Source organism: Hyla sarda, chromosome 7 (genome assembly GCF_029499605.1).
Source record: "Hyla sarda isolate aHylSar1 chromosome 7, aHylSar1.hap1, whole genome shotgun sequence".
NCBI lineage: Eukaryota > Metazoa > Chordata > Amphibia > Anura > Hylidae > Hyla > Hyla sarda.
In genome coordinates, this window is record NC_079195.1 from 110,538,583 (window position 1) to 110,555,231 (window position 16,649).

The 16,649-nt window shown below is 42.4% G+C and overlaps 1 protein-coding gene across 15 annotated transcripts in view; it reads right to left on the reverse strand.

Moving 5' to 3' along the window:
* Positions 1–1,555: 1,555 nt before the first annotated feature.
* Positions 1,556–16,649, reverse strand: part of FAM149B1 (family with sequence similarity 149 member B1) — a 46,460-nt gene continuing 31,366 nt past the window's right edge. For 10 of the 15 annotated variants that reach the window (XM_056530438.1, XM_056530441.1, XM_056530435.1 and 7 more), the window contains 4 exons: positions 16,246–16,366; positions 5,419–5,500; positions 4,826–4,945; positions 1,556–2,148 (listed from right to left, as the gene is read on the reverse strand). In XM_056530438.1, coding sequence (XP_056386413.1) covers positions 2,075–2,148; positions 4,826–4,945; positions 5,419–5,500; positions 16,246–16,366 — 397 coding nt within the window. In that variant the 3' untranslated portion in view covers positions 1,556–2,074. Of the gene's footprint in view, positions 2,149–4,825; positions 4,946–5,418; positions 5,501–12,170; positions 12,247–16,245; positions 16,367–16,649 lie in introns of those variants that run through there. The other 5 variants (XR_008846335.1, XR_008846337.1, XR_008846338.1 and 2 more) reach the window with 5 other exon arrangements.

The window sequence follows — 16,649 nt, forward strand, 5'->3', positions numbered from 1 at the left end:
AGAACAGGTTGCGTATTGGTTGACCAAAGAAGTAAAGTACACATGCTCAGCGTCATATCCAGAGGTTGTCTATCGGAAGTAAACGTATTACAGAGGTTAAAGGGGTAAAGGGTCAGACTTTGCTAAGGGGGGAGGGGAAGACTGATGATCCATTAGTCCAATTCTCAGAACATGCCAGCAGCACACAGAAGATGGGGTACTCTGCTGGAAAACATTTTTTTTTAAATCAACTGGTGCCAGAACGTTAAACAGATTTGTAAATTACTTCTATTATAAAATCTTAATCCTTCTAGTAGCTTCTGTATACCCCACAGGAAGTTCTTTTCTTTCTGAATTTCCTTTCAGTCTGCCCACAGTGCTCTCTGCTGACACCTATGTCCATTTTAGGAACTGCCCGGAGCAAATCCTCATAGCAAACCTCTCCTACGCTGGACAGTTCCTGACATGGACAGATGTGCCAGCAGAGAGCACTGTGGTCAGACAGAAAAGAAATTAAAAAAGAAAAGAACTTCCTGTGGAGCATACAGAAGCTGATAAGTACTGGAATTAATTTACAAATCTGTTTAACTTTCTGCCATCAGTTGATTTAAAAAAAAATATGTTCTCCAGTGGAGTACCCCTTTAAAGTACAGACTCTTGTCTAGAAATGCTCCCAGTTTAGGGAATAAAATCAATATTCATAGGTAAAACCTGTATGGATTTGGATTTACTCATGTAAAAAGAAGTGAAGTGCAGTTCTGCTTTAAAGCTCCCATTAAAGTTGGTGGAAAAAGCTGTGCAGATAATCTACATAAAATCAGCACCAAAAGCCCCACAACAAATTCCATTTTAATTTTGACATTGTATTTTCAGCATGGGTTTAGTTTTTTTGCTGTAAAAATAAAAAATAAAAATACAGACTGGAATGTAGCAAATTGTAAATAAAAGACAAGTCACATATCCTGTATTGTACAATGAATTATAAAGTATTTATTATATCTGTAAAAATACATATTTACACAAAGGCTGCAAAAGCCTTCAATGAACAAAACCTACATACATTTGTATATTGCACTGGCTGACTTCTTACTACTGCCCTGAAAAGGTTCTGATGACTCTGTGGTGAGAACGGAGAGCATAGTTATACGTACAGTGTCCATACAGCATACAGCTGGATTTCTGGGACTGCATTACAGCATTAGATAAATGGTAAACTACAATGATGCCTACACATGTTAATAGTACAGTCAACTCTAGTTTTTAGTACAGTTCAGTTTCCAACAGAAGGCTTTGGGCACATCAGAAGTATTGATCAGTGGCATTTCCCAGTGTACATGATCATATATCCTGTAGGATGGGGACACAGCCTTAAAGGGGTATTCTGGCTTTATACATCTTATCCACTATCCAAAGGATAGGGGATAAGATGTATGATTGCAGGGGTCTGTGTCGGGCACTGCCTCTGAAAAGGGGATGTGACGTCATGGCCACGCCCCCTCCATTCATGTCTATGGGAGGGGGCGTGATGCCCCTCCCATAGACATGAATGGAGGGGGCGTGGCCATAACATCCTCGTCTCGGAGGCAGCTCCCGTCACAGAATGCGGCAGGACCCCTGTGATTATACATCTTATAAGATGTATAAAGCCGGAATACCCCTTGAAAACGAGGATGAATAAAAAAGAACGTTGATCCATCTAATTTAGTGCAATTGATCCCAGCAGAGTTTTGGGGATTTTTGTTTGTGACTTTGGTACTTAGCTGTGCTTGAAAAAAACATAGCTTAGGAAAATGCTGAAACGAAGATGAAGTTTTGTCTTGATATTGTGGAGATTCTTATACATGCAGCTATAAAGTAAACTGGCAGAATGCTTGCAATACGTTACTTACTGATAAACCCTGTCACCGGTCTAACTTTACAAACATTTGCTTCTCCTTCAAGTACTGTATAGGCAAGTGAGAACATCCATCCATTCCTGATGCTCGTTGTTAGCTGAGGAGTGTGGTCACAAAAGGTACCAACAAACTGTTAATTGTGATCGAATGTATTACAAAACCCACACATTAGTCTTTGACATTGTCCTTATAGGCTGAACTTAAAGTCCATGTCTGCTTCTGGTAAGAGGTCCACCTCGACTATGTGACTTCATCATAAAAAGCAGTGGGGTTCCTTAACACAGAAAAAAAAAAAGATTAAATTGGATTTGTCATTTCAACATACTCAGCATAAATCAATAGCACTATAAGAAAATGTTATATACAAGTGGTCCCTCAACATACAATGGTAATTCGTTCCAAAGGAGCCATCATTTGTTGAATCCATCGTATGTTGAGGGATTCGTGCAATGTAAAGTATAGGAAGCTGTACTCACCTGTCCCCGCCGCTCGCGATGGTGTCCCCGCCGCTCCCGATGGTGACCCCGGGCCTCCACTGGGCTCTCCTGGTCATCTCCGGTCCTCCGCTGTCTTCTCCGGTCCTCTGCTGTCTTCCGCAAGGCCTTACTGGGCCTGCGTAGTGTCGTCATTACGCCGCTGCGTAAGCCATTCCTATTGGATGATGTGCGCAGCAGCGTATTGACGTCATCGGAGAGGGCCGAGAAGACACCAGAAGACCAGTGCTGGACCCGGAGGGCACCCCGGAGCATCGTGGAGGGGTAAGTAATACTCACCGCACCACACGGGGAACATTAAGCTGCTATCCGGCAGCAGCTTAAGCATTTTGCGCTGCCGGATAGCACTTAATGCTGACATCCACATGCGATGGCCTCTGAGAGGCCATCGTATGTCAATTTGATCATATGTCGGGGCCATCGTAGGTCGGGGGGGTCACTGTATCTTGCTATTTATCTTCTCCTCCACTCTGCTTTAAGCAGGGATCATTTAGTCTCAATTCATTGCTAAAAAATTTTTGGGGGAGATGGATTAAAATCTCACTGAAGGATCTGGTAACATGTTGCCCATAGACATCTATTGAGAGGGGAGGGGAAAAAAGGAGAATGATGGAGGAGAATGAATTACGAGATCAGCTAAGGAAAAGTAGAGAAAGCCTGCAAAAGGAAAAACTGGTGAAAAAATGCCATAATGCTTTCCATCATCCGATGCCTACAGGCAGGGTTTGGGGTGAAAATAAGCCCTGCACTTACTCCTCCGCCTTAAGTTCTGCGTACACTGTGCATACTGAGTTAAAGTTTGACTTTTTAAAAGTAGTACAGTAATAAAAAAAACTAAATTGTCTGGGGTTTTTAATAGTTTTGACCCCCAGAATAAAGAGAACATGTCATTTTTACCATAAAGTGCACTGTATAAAAACAAACCCCCTGTCCCTATATACCATGACTCAAGGACCTTTGACCGGAAACACGTCGGTATGTTTTGGGGGGTTTTCCACGCTGTACCCACTTTTGATGTCCGAATGTGCTTTCTTAAACCTGCCTTCTATGTATGGATTTCTAAATGGATTACAATACAAGACAAACGTTTTAATCAGTGTCAGCTGAACACTCCCTTTTTCTCGTTGTTCATTTGAGGATTTCTGGGCCTGTTACTCTCAGGTGAGCTGAAATCACTTTTTAAGTTTTCCACTATAAATACGGGCATATCAAATGACACTAAATACACTTTCTTTTACAAGAAAAACATGTTCTTTAGTAAAACTAATGTTTTGATAGTGATCCTTTGGCCATTATTAAGGATTTAAAGGTGTTATCCAGTCAAAGAGCAGCACCCACATTCTATGCAGGGCTGCATCTCCAGTCTCAGAAAGCTCTTTGTTTCCAGGACTGGAGATGTGACGTAATGCCTCGCCCCTCGTGATGTCACGCCACACCCCCTACATACATGTCTATGGGAGGGGGCATGACAGCCATGAATGGAGGGGATTCATGTCCAAGCTGACCAAGGTAGCGCTTCAATGCCATGATTCCGCCATTTCAGCTAAAGAAACTCCAAAACGCATCATGTTTGGGTGTTTGGGTAATAAAAATTACTCAAAGGATATTCTGCTTTGCCTGCTTGGTGGATTGCGCCAAAAATCCGGTAATATTTTTCTTCTATCCTTAAATATCATGATTCATAAGAAAAAGAGTGTCATTTTATGCCCCTAGAGACATGGGGCACCATTGTGCATGAAGATACAGACTCCAGTCTATGTACATCCCCGACAAATTTACTCGCTGCTCAGAACACTGGATGATGCTTTAGTCATTGAAACCTGAACATCAAGCATAATCCTTACAAATAACGAAAATACACAAAAAGACATTTTGTTTTGTTAATCTTGTTTTTGCTAACCAAATCAAACTATTTATTTTAATGAAATTCTATTCTATCTTTCAGCAAAATTTAAGTTTTAGCACACTTTTATGGTGTTACTGTATCTTCATGTCACAAGGGTTGTGAAGTGTTACCTTGGCCAGGACACAGTTCAGACATGAATCCAATAAATTATGGGCAGTTCTAACATGAGAAATAATAAAACTGATGGAAGAACATATCTCAGCTGGAGCACGCAATGCCTGTATAACTAAACACTGTAAGGAACTTTGTTCATCGTATGCCCAAATGGGTTTAATCCTTAATATTGGCCAATGGGTAATTTACAAAACATTATTTTACTAATTTTTCGATAAGACTTAGTAAAACAATGTGTATTCGATTGTGTTCGATAAGACTTGTAAAACATTGTGTATTTAATGTTATTGTTCATGCTTTTATTGTCATGCAAGGCAAAACAACAGTCACAATGCATTTTTTTTTTAAACGTTTCTATTTTGGCCAACACTATAGTATGTTTATATTCTTTAGTTCTCATAGAGCAAATACAGTGCAGAGATCGTGACTGTACTGACCTGAGTGTTGATCATCTCTGTCCTCTTTCTTCTCATTTATGGATTGGCCCCATTGTAAAGAACTGGCAGAGGAGCTGGCAATACTTAAACCAATACCAGTTACTCCAATACTAATGGAATCTATAGGCAGAAGAAGAACAGAACCACATTATTATAAACAAGTGATCTATAGTAGCTTCATGAGCTAGAGCAGGGGGCCGCTCTGGTGGACTAAAACTGTCCACGGATTTAAATGGACTGAATATACTACTTCATTTCCCTGCAGAGGGGTGACATGCTGTCTGCTCAAAAGGGACTAGCTGAACCCACAATGATCAGATGGCTGCCGTAGTGAATAATGATATTTTAAAATATTGGCAGCTACTGTAGTATCTGTAATTCCTACTTGTGACTTTTATTGGTTTTGCTAATACTATAGTGTTATCTACAGATCTGACCCAACAGGAGACAATGTGACACTCGCTTTCCTAGCAGAACACTTTGGTTTAGCAATTGGAGGGGGACACAGCGGTCCACAACAACTTCTTTAGGGTAACCAATTCAGTATAGAACAGTGTTAAGCCTAGAGAAATCTGAATTTTTTTTTACACTACCTATTCCTTCAGAACTTCTTCTGTAGCGAAGTGGATGTGACTGTTCAGAAATAACAAAGGATCTTCCCATTTGATCATCTGGCTATGGAAACAAATAACATGTTACCGCCTGTTGACAAGGAAAATGTTTAAAAGGATGGAAACACGGCAATGGCAGAACATCATAGGCACGACATGCACATGTTTATAAAAGGACACACATGCAGACAACTTAATGGACTCCAAAATGCAAAAGGTATGACCATCAGCCAGTGAAAACATTATCAACTCTACCCATAATCCATATAAAAATTATGAAAAGATCACAAATTTTCATGTCCAGTAAAAATGTGACCTGACAAGTGCTAGATTATCAAATATGTATCACTAGTCAAGGAAAAATCTATAAAATTTACAGTGATCATACATTTATACATCTTTTGTGTCAGAACATTTAATACCGTATATACTCGAGTATTAGCCATTCTGAATATAAGCCGAGGCCCCTAATTTCACCCCAAAAACCTAGGAAAAGTTATTGACTCGACTATAATCCTAGGGTGGGAAATACATCATTCCCCCCATGTCATCATCCCCCCCTGTCATCAACCAGACCCCCATCATCATCACCGTGTCATTATCACCCCGTCATTATCCCCCTCCATCATCACCGTCTGTCAATCCCTCCGTCATCATCCAGACCCCCCTTTTGTTTTCTATTCACCTCCCCAGTTGTTGCTTTCTCGGTGGGAAGGAAGGGTGAGCTGGTCCGGGCTGTCCATCTTCGGCCATCTATGCTGCAGGGACCGTCTGATGGGGAGGGTTAGTCATTCCGGGCTGTCCATCTTCACCGGGAGGCCCTCTTCTCCGCTCCGTGACGTCTCTGCGCATGAACGTCCCTGCACGGTGGCGTCAATGCAACGTCACTAGTTTGGGGCCGGCCCGGAGTGGAGAAGAGGGCCTCCCGGTGAAGATGGACAGCCCCGAACGACTAACCCTCCCCACCGGACGGTCCCTGCAGCATAGGTGGCCGAAGATGGATGGCCTGGCCCATCCCCTCACAGCTAAGCCAGCTAAGTTTTTGTTCACTCGACTATAAGCCGAGGGGGGCGTTTTCAGCACGAAAAATCATGCTGAAAAACTCGGCTTATAATCGAGTTTATAAATATGGTAGTTAAAGTCTATATTAAAGGGGTATTGTCATTTGAAGAAGTTCTATCTCAGCTTGTTATTTTCTATCCTGTGGATAAGAGATATCTTCTTCAGATGGAATGACCCCTTTAGGGCCTATTTACACACACAGTCTCCTGCACATATTTGATACACAGGATTTATGAAGCTGCAGATTTAACCTGTTCAGGACGGAGGGCGTATCCATACGCCCTCCATCTCGAGTCCTTAAGGACTGAGGGCATATGGATACGCCTGTGGGAATTCCGGTCCCCGCCGCTAGCCAGTTGGGGACCGGATCGGGATGCCTGCTGAAATCATTCAGCAGGCACCCCGGCACATCGCCCAGGGGGGTCCTGAGACCCCCCCATGTCGGCGATCAGAGAAAATCGCATGTCAATTCAGACATGTGATTTTCTCCAATTCCGGGCTGATCGGGTCTCTGGTGACCCGATCACCTGGAATGTCGGGCAGAATGGGGGGGGGGGAGAAGATGGAGTCCTGTACCTGAGGAGAAGATGCATGGGGCCCAGCGATCATTGCAGACATCCAGCGGAGATCACGGCTCAGGTAGGGAATCGACAGTGGGGGGGAGAAATTAAAGTGAAAGTAATGTGATCTTTACTGTGGCAACCACTAGGAAGGCCGGACTGCAACTCCCAGCATGCCCAGACAGCCAAAGGCTGTCTGGGCATGCTGGGAGTTGTAGTTTTGCAACGTCTGGAGGGTCACAGTTTGGTGACCACTGTTACAGTGGTGCCCAAACGGGAGTTGTAGTTCTGTAACATCTGTCCCTTCAGATTTAGCAATTTTCATGAATTTTTTGAAAATTGCTGCTCTACTTTGAAGCCCTCTAATTTTTTCAAAAAGTAAAAATATGTCCATTTTAGGATGCCAACATAAAGTGGACATATTGTATTTGTGAATAAAAATAAAATGTATTGTGAATATCCATTTTTCTTACAAGTAGAGCTTCAAAGTTAGAAAAATGCTAAATTTTCATGAAATTTTGGGATTTTTCACCAAAAAAGGATGCAAGTAACGCCGAAAATGTACCACCAAAATAAAGTAGAATATGTCACGAAAAAACAATCTCAGAATCAGAATATTCGGTAAAAGCTTTTTCGCGTTATTATTTCGTAAAGCGACGGTGGTCAGAATTGCGAAAAAGGGCTCAGTCTTTATAGGAGTAGTCTGGCGCGCACTTTTCTCATTTTATCCCGTCCGAGCTGCAAAATAAAAGAAAACACACTCTCTCTTACCTGCCAACGAGCCCCCGGAGCTCCGGTACACTCCGGTACAGGTGTTCGGTCCCGGGCTGTATTCTTCTTACTTCCTGTTAGCCCGGCACGTCACACGGAGCTTCAGCCTATCACCTGCCGAGACGGGACATCGCTGCGGCCGGTGATAGGCTGAAGCTCCGTGTGACGTGCCGGGCTAACAGGAAGTAAGAAGAATACAGCCCGGGGACCGAACACCTGTACCGGAGTGTACCGGAGCTCCGGGGGCTCTTTGGCAGGTAAGAGAGAGTTTGTTTTCTTTTATTTTGCAGCCCGGACGGGATAAAATGAGAAAAGTGTGCGCCGGTTTACTCCTTTAAGGTGAAAAAGGGCTGCGTCCTTAAGGGGTTAAAGGTGTGTTCATTTAATTTACATTAAAATCTGCAGATTTAAATCCTGCGCATCAAATATGTGCAGGATACTGTACTTGTAAATAGACCCTTAAGGTACATTCACATGTACAGGATCTGCAGAAGATTTGATGCAGCAGATTTGAAGCGGTGTTCAATCATTTAGTGCAGCCTCACATTTACAGCAGATTCTGTGTGACTACACCTCCCTGTGCAGTAAACACATACTTACCTTCCCTCCAGGTATCAGATCTTCAAGCCCCCACTCATGTACTATTCTTTCTGCAATGACATCCTGGTGCCTGCTCAGCCACTCACAGAGCAGGGAGCAGGGGAGTCATCAACAAAAGACAGAACAGGATCAGAGCAGGAACTGGAAGATCTGATAGCCGCAAAGCTAAAAAAGCAGGGAAGGTAAATATGCAGTATTTTATTGTTTTTCTGCACAGGGAGGCATATACAGTGATCCCTCAACTTACAATGGCCTCAACATACAATAGTTTCAACATACAATGGTCTTTTCTGGACTATTGTAACTTGAAACCAGACTCAACATACAATGCTATGGAATCTGCAAAACGTGTCAATGGCTGGAAGAACCGACCAATCAGAATGGCCATTCACTGGTAAAACCCCTGTATTACTGAAGTGCAGGCACTGACTGGTGTCTGATAGCGCCCCCTACAGTACAGGGAGGTATTACATGTTCTGTACTCTTTACCTGGGTCAGAGTTAGCTGCTCCTTTGGACACCAGGTGAGGGTGACTCCATTTTCCTTTTTTTAAGGACATTGCGTGTTCTGTATAGGATCCTGAAGAAGCTTCTGTCTTCTACATAGACCAGTGTTTCCCAAAGAGGGTGCCTCCAGCTGTTGCAAAACTACAACTCCCAGCATGCCCGGACAGCCTTCGGCTGTCCGGGCATGCTGGGAGTTGTAGTTTTGCAACAGCTGGAGGCACCCTCTTTGGGAAACACTGAAATAGACAGTGATTTACAGCTCCCAGCAGATCTTTCTTACTTTTATATGTAAGGATTTGCTTTATCTCTATTAGTTATCTACTTAATTTTCTTTAATCCTCACTTTTTCCTATTTTTGGATGACATTTTGGGGCTTCAGAACCAATTACCAGGTTTCCATAGAGTTATGGTCTCAACATACAATGGTCTCAACATACAATGGTCGTCCTGGAACCAATTAATATTGTAACTTGAGGGATCACTGTACATAACTTTTAATTTCCCTGGAAAACCCCTTTTAATATCCACATCAAAAGTGATAGCAAGAATTCTGTTGATTCTTTACTTGTAATCTGTGGGGTATCTGAATTCTGCAGACAAACTTAAAGGAGTAGTGCAGTAAAAAATAACTTCTAGATCAGTTAATGATCGCGTGGGGTCTGAACGCTGGGACCCTCCGCAATCTCCTGAGCATGGCCCCAGCAGTCTGCTGTTCCAACCATCGCAGGAAGCTTCGGCAACACTCCCCCTTCATGTATCTCTATGGGATACATGGAGGGGGAGTGTCGGCCGCCGCTCCATGGGGGGGGGGGGGGGTCGGCACGCCCCCTTACAGCAGACTGCTGGGGCCCAGTTCAGGAGATCGCAGGGGTCCCAGCGGTCGGACCCCCGCAATCTATAACTTATCCCCTATCCTTTAGATAGGGGATAAGTTATCTTTCACTACAGAACTCCTTAAACAGCTTAGATCTAACTGTGCATGTGAGCTCCCATGATGGTAAGAGTAACAGGAAAAGAACAGAAAGTTTAGCTTAGCTTTCAGAACAGCAGATAAACTTATGTATTATTAAAATGTAGCAAAAAAGAATAAGAACAGTGGTTTGCAAACATCAGTACGTAACATTGTTTTTTAGGGTTTAAACGTTGATGGCCTATCCGGGCCAACAAAAGCGCTATGGTCGCCCATGTTGCTATGCTGGGTACAGCAGCTCACTCACATTTAGATGAATTGCACAGAGATGCAATAACCAATACAAATTTGGACATTTGCGTGGCTGTGTCTATTGTCGCAACTCTAATTTAGCTGAATTTGAAGACATGGCCACATGGAGAAAAGCAGCACTGTTATTAGCCTATACTCATCTGGTCAGTCATAATAGAATGGGGTCAGATCCTCACAAACAGACATTGATAACACAGAAAACTATTTATTGTTTACATCATCAGCCATGCACGAAACCCAGACAAACAGTTGTGGTAGCCTTACACATCAGAAAAAGGTTGGTCTAATGCTCTTATCGAGGGGGCATCTGACAATGTCATGTGTATGGAGGCTTATCAACTATACCCTAATGGCAGAAGAAAGGGATCAGCAGTTGCTTATTGTTATTCAGTTCCTTCTCCTACTGATATAAACACGCACTTGTGGATGAGCTGTGCTTCCATGGAGTTGGGAGAAAGTGCCGTCAACCAAACTAGCAAGTGTACAGCCAGTTCTAGTGGACTATATTGTTGGACCCTGAATAAACATAAGGGTTTCCCAACTATGAGAAAATATGTGTCTTTAGGGTCATATACTGATCACAATAGTTATACAGTAATAAGAAGTAAAAATATAAGATGTAATGTAAAAATCTAAGTGTAAAGAAGGCAAAACAATCATGAATAGTCACAAATACACAGATGGAGTGAGTTTAAATGTTATATACATTTTGTAACCATTTTATTGTTCCAATGCATCTAAGGTACCGTATATACTCGAGTATAAGCCGACCCGATTTTAAGCCGAGGCCCCTAATTTCACCCTAAAAACCAAGGAAAAGTTATTGACTCAACTATAAGCCTAGGGTGGGAAATACATCATCCAGACCCCCGTCATCATCACCCAGTCATCATTCCCACCGCCTGTCAATCCCTTCAGTGGTCTTCAACCTGCGGATGCTGTCCGGGAATGCTGGGAGTTGTAGTTTTGAAACATCTGGAAGTCCTCATGTTGAAGACCACTGCGGCCTCCGTCATCATCCAGACCCCCCTTTAATTTTCTACTCGCCTCCCCTTGGTGGGAAGGAAGGGTGAGCTGGTATGGGCCATCTATGCTGCAGGGACCGTCTGGTGGGGAGGGTTAGTCGTTCCGCGCTGTCCATTTTCACCGGGAGGCCCTCTTCTCCGCTCCTGGCCCGGAATAGTGACGTTGCCTTGACGACGCACAGGGATTTTCATGCGCAGGGACGTCCCTGTGCGTCGTCGTCAAGGCAACGTCACTAGTCCGGGTCTGGAGCGGAGAAGAGGGCCTCCCGGTGAAAATGGACAGCCCGGAACGACTAACCCTCACCACCGTACGGCCCCTGCAACATAGATGGCCCGGACCAGCTCACCCTTCCTTCCCACCAAGGGGAGGTGAGTAGAAAATTAAAGGTCTGGATGATGACGAAGGCCGCAGCGGTCTTCAACCTGCGGACCTCCAGCCGATGGCTGTCCAGGCATGCTGGGAGTTGTAGTTTTGCAACAGCTGGAGGTCCGCAGGTTGAAGACTACTGAAAGGGATTGACAGGCGGAGAGTTCACTCGAGTATTAGCTGGGGGGGCGTTTTCAGCACAAAAAAATCGTGCTGAAAAACTAGGCTTATACTCGAGTATATACGGTAAAACAAATGAAGCAACTTTTTAGATAGAACAGAAATCCTACTTTATTGTGTACGTCAATGACAACTGCTGCAATCCTGTGGTACTCCGATGTGCCACCTCATATGTCTGTAGATTAGCAATGGGAAAGAGGGAATAACACATAACTGCAGGGTCAGACTATACACAAGATTTGTTTGTAGTCAGTAACCGTGAAGACATATAGGTCTGCATAACAGCTGTATACATTTTTATTTTAAAATCAAGGTTGTTTGCATGAATATTTTTTATTTTAGATGCATTGGCGCAATAAAACTGTGGCAAAAGTGTATATACCTTTTAAAATGAAACCAGACAATGCTGCACATGACAGTATCACACGGTATTGTACTCACATGCCTGTGCAGCATACCTAAGAGAACTTGCTGCTATACTTGACCACTTATTGTGTCACAAATCAATTTAAACCATCTGTAGAAGTAAAATAATTCAGGGGCTTAAAAGAACTGAACTTACAGCAGGCGCACAGTAAAAATCTTAACATCAATAGTAATGTGACATAACAGACTCTAATGTAACATCCATCTGGCTTTTACAATACCTAACGGACATGGTATTATGGCATTTGTTAAAGGGTACCTCTCATCAAATACACTTTTGATATATTTTAGATTAATGAATGTTGAATAACTTTCCAATAGCATGTCAATGAAAAATATGCTTCTTTCTATTGTATTTTTCCCGATCAGTCCTGTCAGCAAGCATTTCTGACCCATGCTGGAGTCCTAAACACTCAGAGCTGCCAGCCTGCTTTGTTCACAGCCAAACAGGCTGTGAACAAAGCAGGCTAGCAGCTCTGAGTGTTCTCCTTTGTGAACAAAGCAGACTGGCAGCTTGTAGTGTTTAGGACTCCAGCATGAGTCTGAATTGCTTGCTGCCAGGACTGGTAGGGAGACCCCTAGTGGTTATTTCTTCAAAGTGGAAAATTAAATAGAAAGAAGCATATTTTTTAATAACATGCAATTGTAAAGTTATTCTGCATACATTAATGTATAATATATGAAAAGTTTTTTTGATGAGAGGTACCCTTTAAAAAAAAAAAAAATGATTACCTTGAAATCAATGGGTAGCAACATTGGTAAGCTGCCTACCCATCATTTTTCCAGCGAGGACACATGAACATTCAACAAGGCTGAATGATGATGTTTATGGGAGATCTGGAAAGATAGCTAACAGCTTTTGAAGGTGTATGTCTACCTTTATACCGTGAAATAACATAGGGTAGCTTTCAAAAGTGTGAGGTTTTCTTAAAGGGGTTATCCAGGATAAAAAACATGGAAACTTTCTTCCAAAATCACCACCACACCTGTCCTCAGGTTGTGTGCGGTATTACAACTTGGATAAATAATAAACTATTCACACCTTCCAGCTAACACAACTATCAAATAAACATAGTTTCCCGTTTCTTAAATCACATCACATTTCTGCATATCCAACATTAAAATCTAGCTTAAACTAGTTATGAAAAATTTGTGTAGCTAACAGAGCTCTTATTAAAGGAGACCAATGTAGCAGGTTGGCACATATATACAAAAAGGCTGAAGATAGGAAAATCTAACAAATACTAGCTGTCCAGGCCCCTTATACTACAGCAGCAAATGGAAATAGGTTGGACAACATTTAGTATATTCATTTTGTAGCCTTCTTGAATTCAGAATAAATATACTAAATATATCTACTAACCTATTTCCATTTACTGCTTAAATGGGCCCTGTCAGATTCAAACAATTTTTATATGTTGTACATCTTGGCAAAACATTAAAGGGGTATTCCAGGCAAAAACTTTTTTATATATATCCACCACTGGCTCCAGAAAGTTAAACAGATTTATAAATTACTTCTATTAAAAAATCTTAATCCTTTCAGTACTTATGAGCTTCTGAAGTTAAGGTTGTTCTTTTCTGTCTAAGTGCTCTCTGATGACACCTGTCTCGGGAAACGCCCAGTTTAGAAGAGGTTTGCTATAGGGATTTGCTTCTAAACTGGGCGTTTCCCGAGACAGGTGTCATCAGAGAGGATTTAGACAGAAAAGAACAACCTTTACTTCAGAAGCTCATAAGTACTGAAATGAGTTTTTTCATACGTCACATGCCGCCGGCCCGATGGTCGCCTGTAATCAGTCCCGGAGCGAACACGCTCCGGAGACTGATTACAAACGGGGTGCCGCGTGCATAATCCCGGGGGTCCCCAGCGGCGGGACTCCCACGATCAGGCATCTTATCCCCTATCCTTTGGATAGGGGAAAAGATGTGTAAGCACCGGAGAACCCCTTTAATATTTTGCCAAGATGTACAACATAAAGTTTTTGTATCTGACGGTGCCCATTTAAGTATAAGGGGCCTAGATGAAATATTTCCTTTTAAAAAAAAAGAAACATTAAAACACCAGTAGTACGCAGAGTTTCGCATGTGTAAGTCATATGTCTTGTAGAATGTATATTCTACAAGATATATTTAGATAAGATGTTAATTTCAATATAAAAAAGAAGCCCTTTCCCCTACCTTCTAAGAGGTTATGGAAATCAAAAAAGAATTGCAGCTTTCTTCCAGAAACAGCGCCAGAGTTGAAGCAGAGTTGTAATACCACACACAGCAACATTTAACCCCTTAAAGGGGTACTCCCCTGGAGAACATTTTTTTTAATCACCTGGTACTAGAAAGTTAAACAAATTTGTAAATTACTTTTATTTAAAAATCTTGATCCTTCCAGTACTTATCAGCTGCTAAATGTTCCACAGGAAGTTCTTTTCTTTTTGAATTTCCTTTCTGTCTGACCACAGTGCTCTATGCTGACACCTCTGTCCGTATCAGGAACTGTCTGGAGCAGGATAGGTTTGCTATGGGGATTTGCTCCTACTCTGGACAATTCCTAAAATGAACAGAGGTGTCAGCAGAGAGCACTGTGGTCAGACAGAAGGGAAATTCAAAAAGAAAAGAGCTTCCTCTGGAACATACAGCAGCTGATAAGTATTGGATGGGTTAAGATTTTTTAAACAGGAGTAATTTACAAGAATTTTTTTTTTCCAGTGGAGTACCCATTTAAGGACCAAGCCCATTTTGACCTTAAGGACCAGGCTAATCTTCGTTTTTGCACTTTAGTTTTTTCTTCCTCCCCTTCTAAAAGTCATAACGCTTTCAATTTTGCACCTACAGATCTTCTGACCCCTATAACTTTTAAAATTTTCTGTTTACAGGGATGTATGAGGGCTCATTTAGTGGTCTGTAGTTTTTAATCGGAACCATTTGTGTTTTGATGGGACTTTTTGATTGCTTTTTAATAAATTTTATATGAAGTTCAAACTTTTATAAGGAAGGGGTTAAGCAGAGGACCGATAGGATGGCAAGGAGGCAGGTAAGGGCCCTTCCGCCATCCTCTCAGCTGATCGGGACATCGAGGTTTTCCCTGCATTGGTCCCAATCAGCTCCGCTGAGCTGCCAGAATCATTTTACTTTCGTTTTAGATGCCGCAATAAACTTTGATCACGGTGTCTAAAGATTTAATGCCGGGCATCGGCCCGATTGGCGCTGTCCGGCATTAACCCTGGGTCCTGGCTGCTGATAGCAGTCAATACCCACCAGGTTTGATGCGTGCTCAGCCCGTGAGCATGCTTCACACCCCGGTAACGGGACCAGGGCGACCTTGGTCCTCAAGTACCAGGACACAAGGGTGTACCTGTACCCCCTTGGTCCCCAAGAGGTGAAAGGGGTTATCCACCATGAGGTGATTTTAGTATGTACCTGTCAGACAGTAATGGACATGCTTAGGAAGGATCTGTGCTTTTCTTGGGGCTAAATGGCTCTATTGTGAGATTACCATAACACTGTGGCTATCTTTTTGTGAACTGGGTATTTCCTGTTGGAGTTTGTTCTCTCAAACTACACATCCCATAGTTCCTTTCTTTGTAAGTGTCAGGTCACTTCCCTCCCTCCCACATATCAGCCACCTCACCCATATTGAAACACAAATGAGTTGCATTCCACTTAAAAGACCAGTGATTTCTAACCAGGGTGCCTACAGCTGTTGCAAAATGATCTCTATCTCACCCAGCGGTCCCTCCACCTATTAAAACAGGACAGGCTCCCTTTGCACACCTGACTAGTGAGGTCATGTCTCAACGCACTGCAACCTAGGAAAAACCAGAGACATGAGTAATTTTGTATGCTGTTAAAAATAAATATTAGGGCGAAAATCACAGAAGAATTACGAGACCACCGTCACCGTACAGACACTATGTAATGAACTACACTAAGTTTACAGCTCCTGTGGCATAGTGATATGAAAAAATTCCTGGAATACCCCTTTAAAAAGACCAACATTACAATAGAAAAAAAGATTTAATTAAAACATTTGTTTGCAAACAAACTTATAACAACATGTAATGTCAAGGCAGATCAGACCATCAATAGTTACCGTTTGTCTCTGCGATCCGGGCAGGTTTTGGTATTCTGTATCTGTAGTACCAATTGGTGGAAGGAGATTATTTCGGTTAAAGGGAACAGGAGAGCAGGGCATCTGGTCATTTGCAGTCTGACTATTCTCACCAAAAGACAAAAAATCTTGTCTCAGTTAACAAGTACATTACAAATGACAGGCAGGCTTACCAGCAGAATTACATACAAGAATCTGAAGTGTAGTGTAGAATTATTCAGAAATAATTGTTCTTTCTGCTGCCCCTGGGCAGATGTCACTGCATGTACGGTGGACTTATTGTTGAGTTAAATGAGAGATGTAAAAATCCTTATATAGTTAGCTCCCCTAATGGTGGCTTGAGACCGCCAGAATCATTATTGAATCTATATAGAATAAAAGGAGTT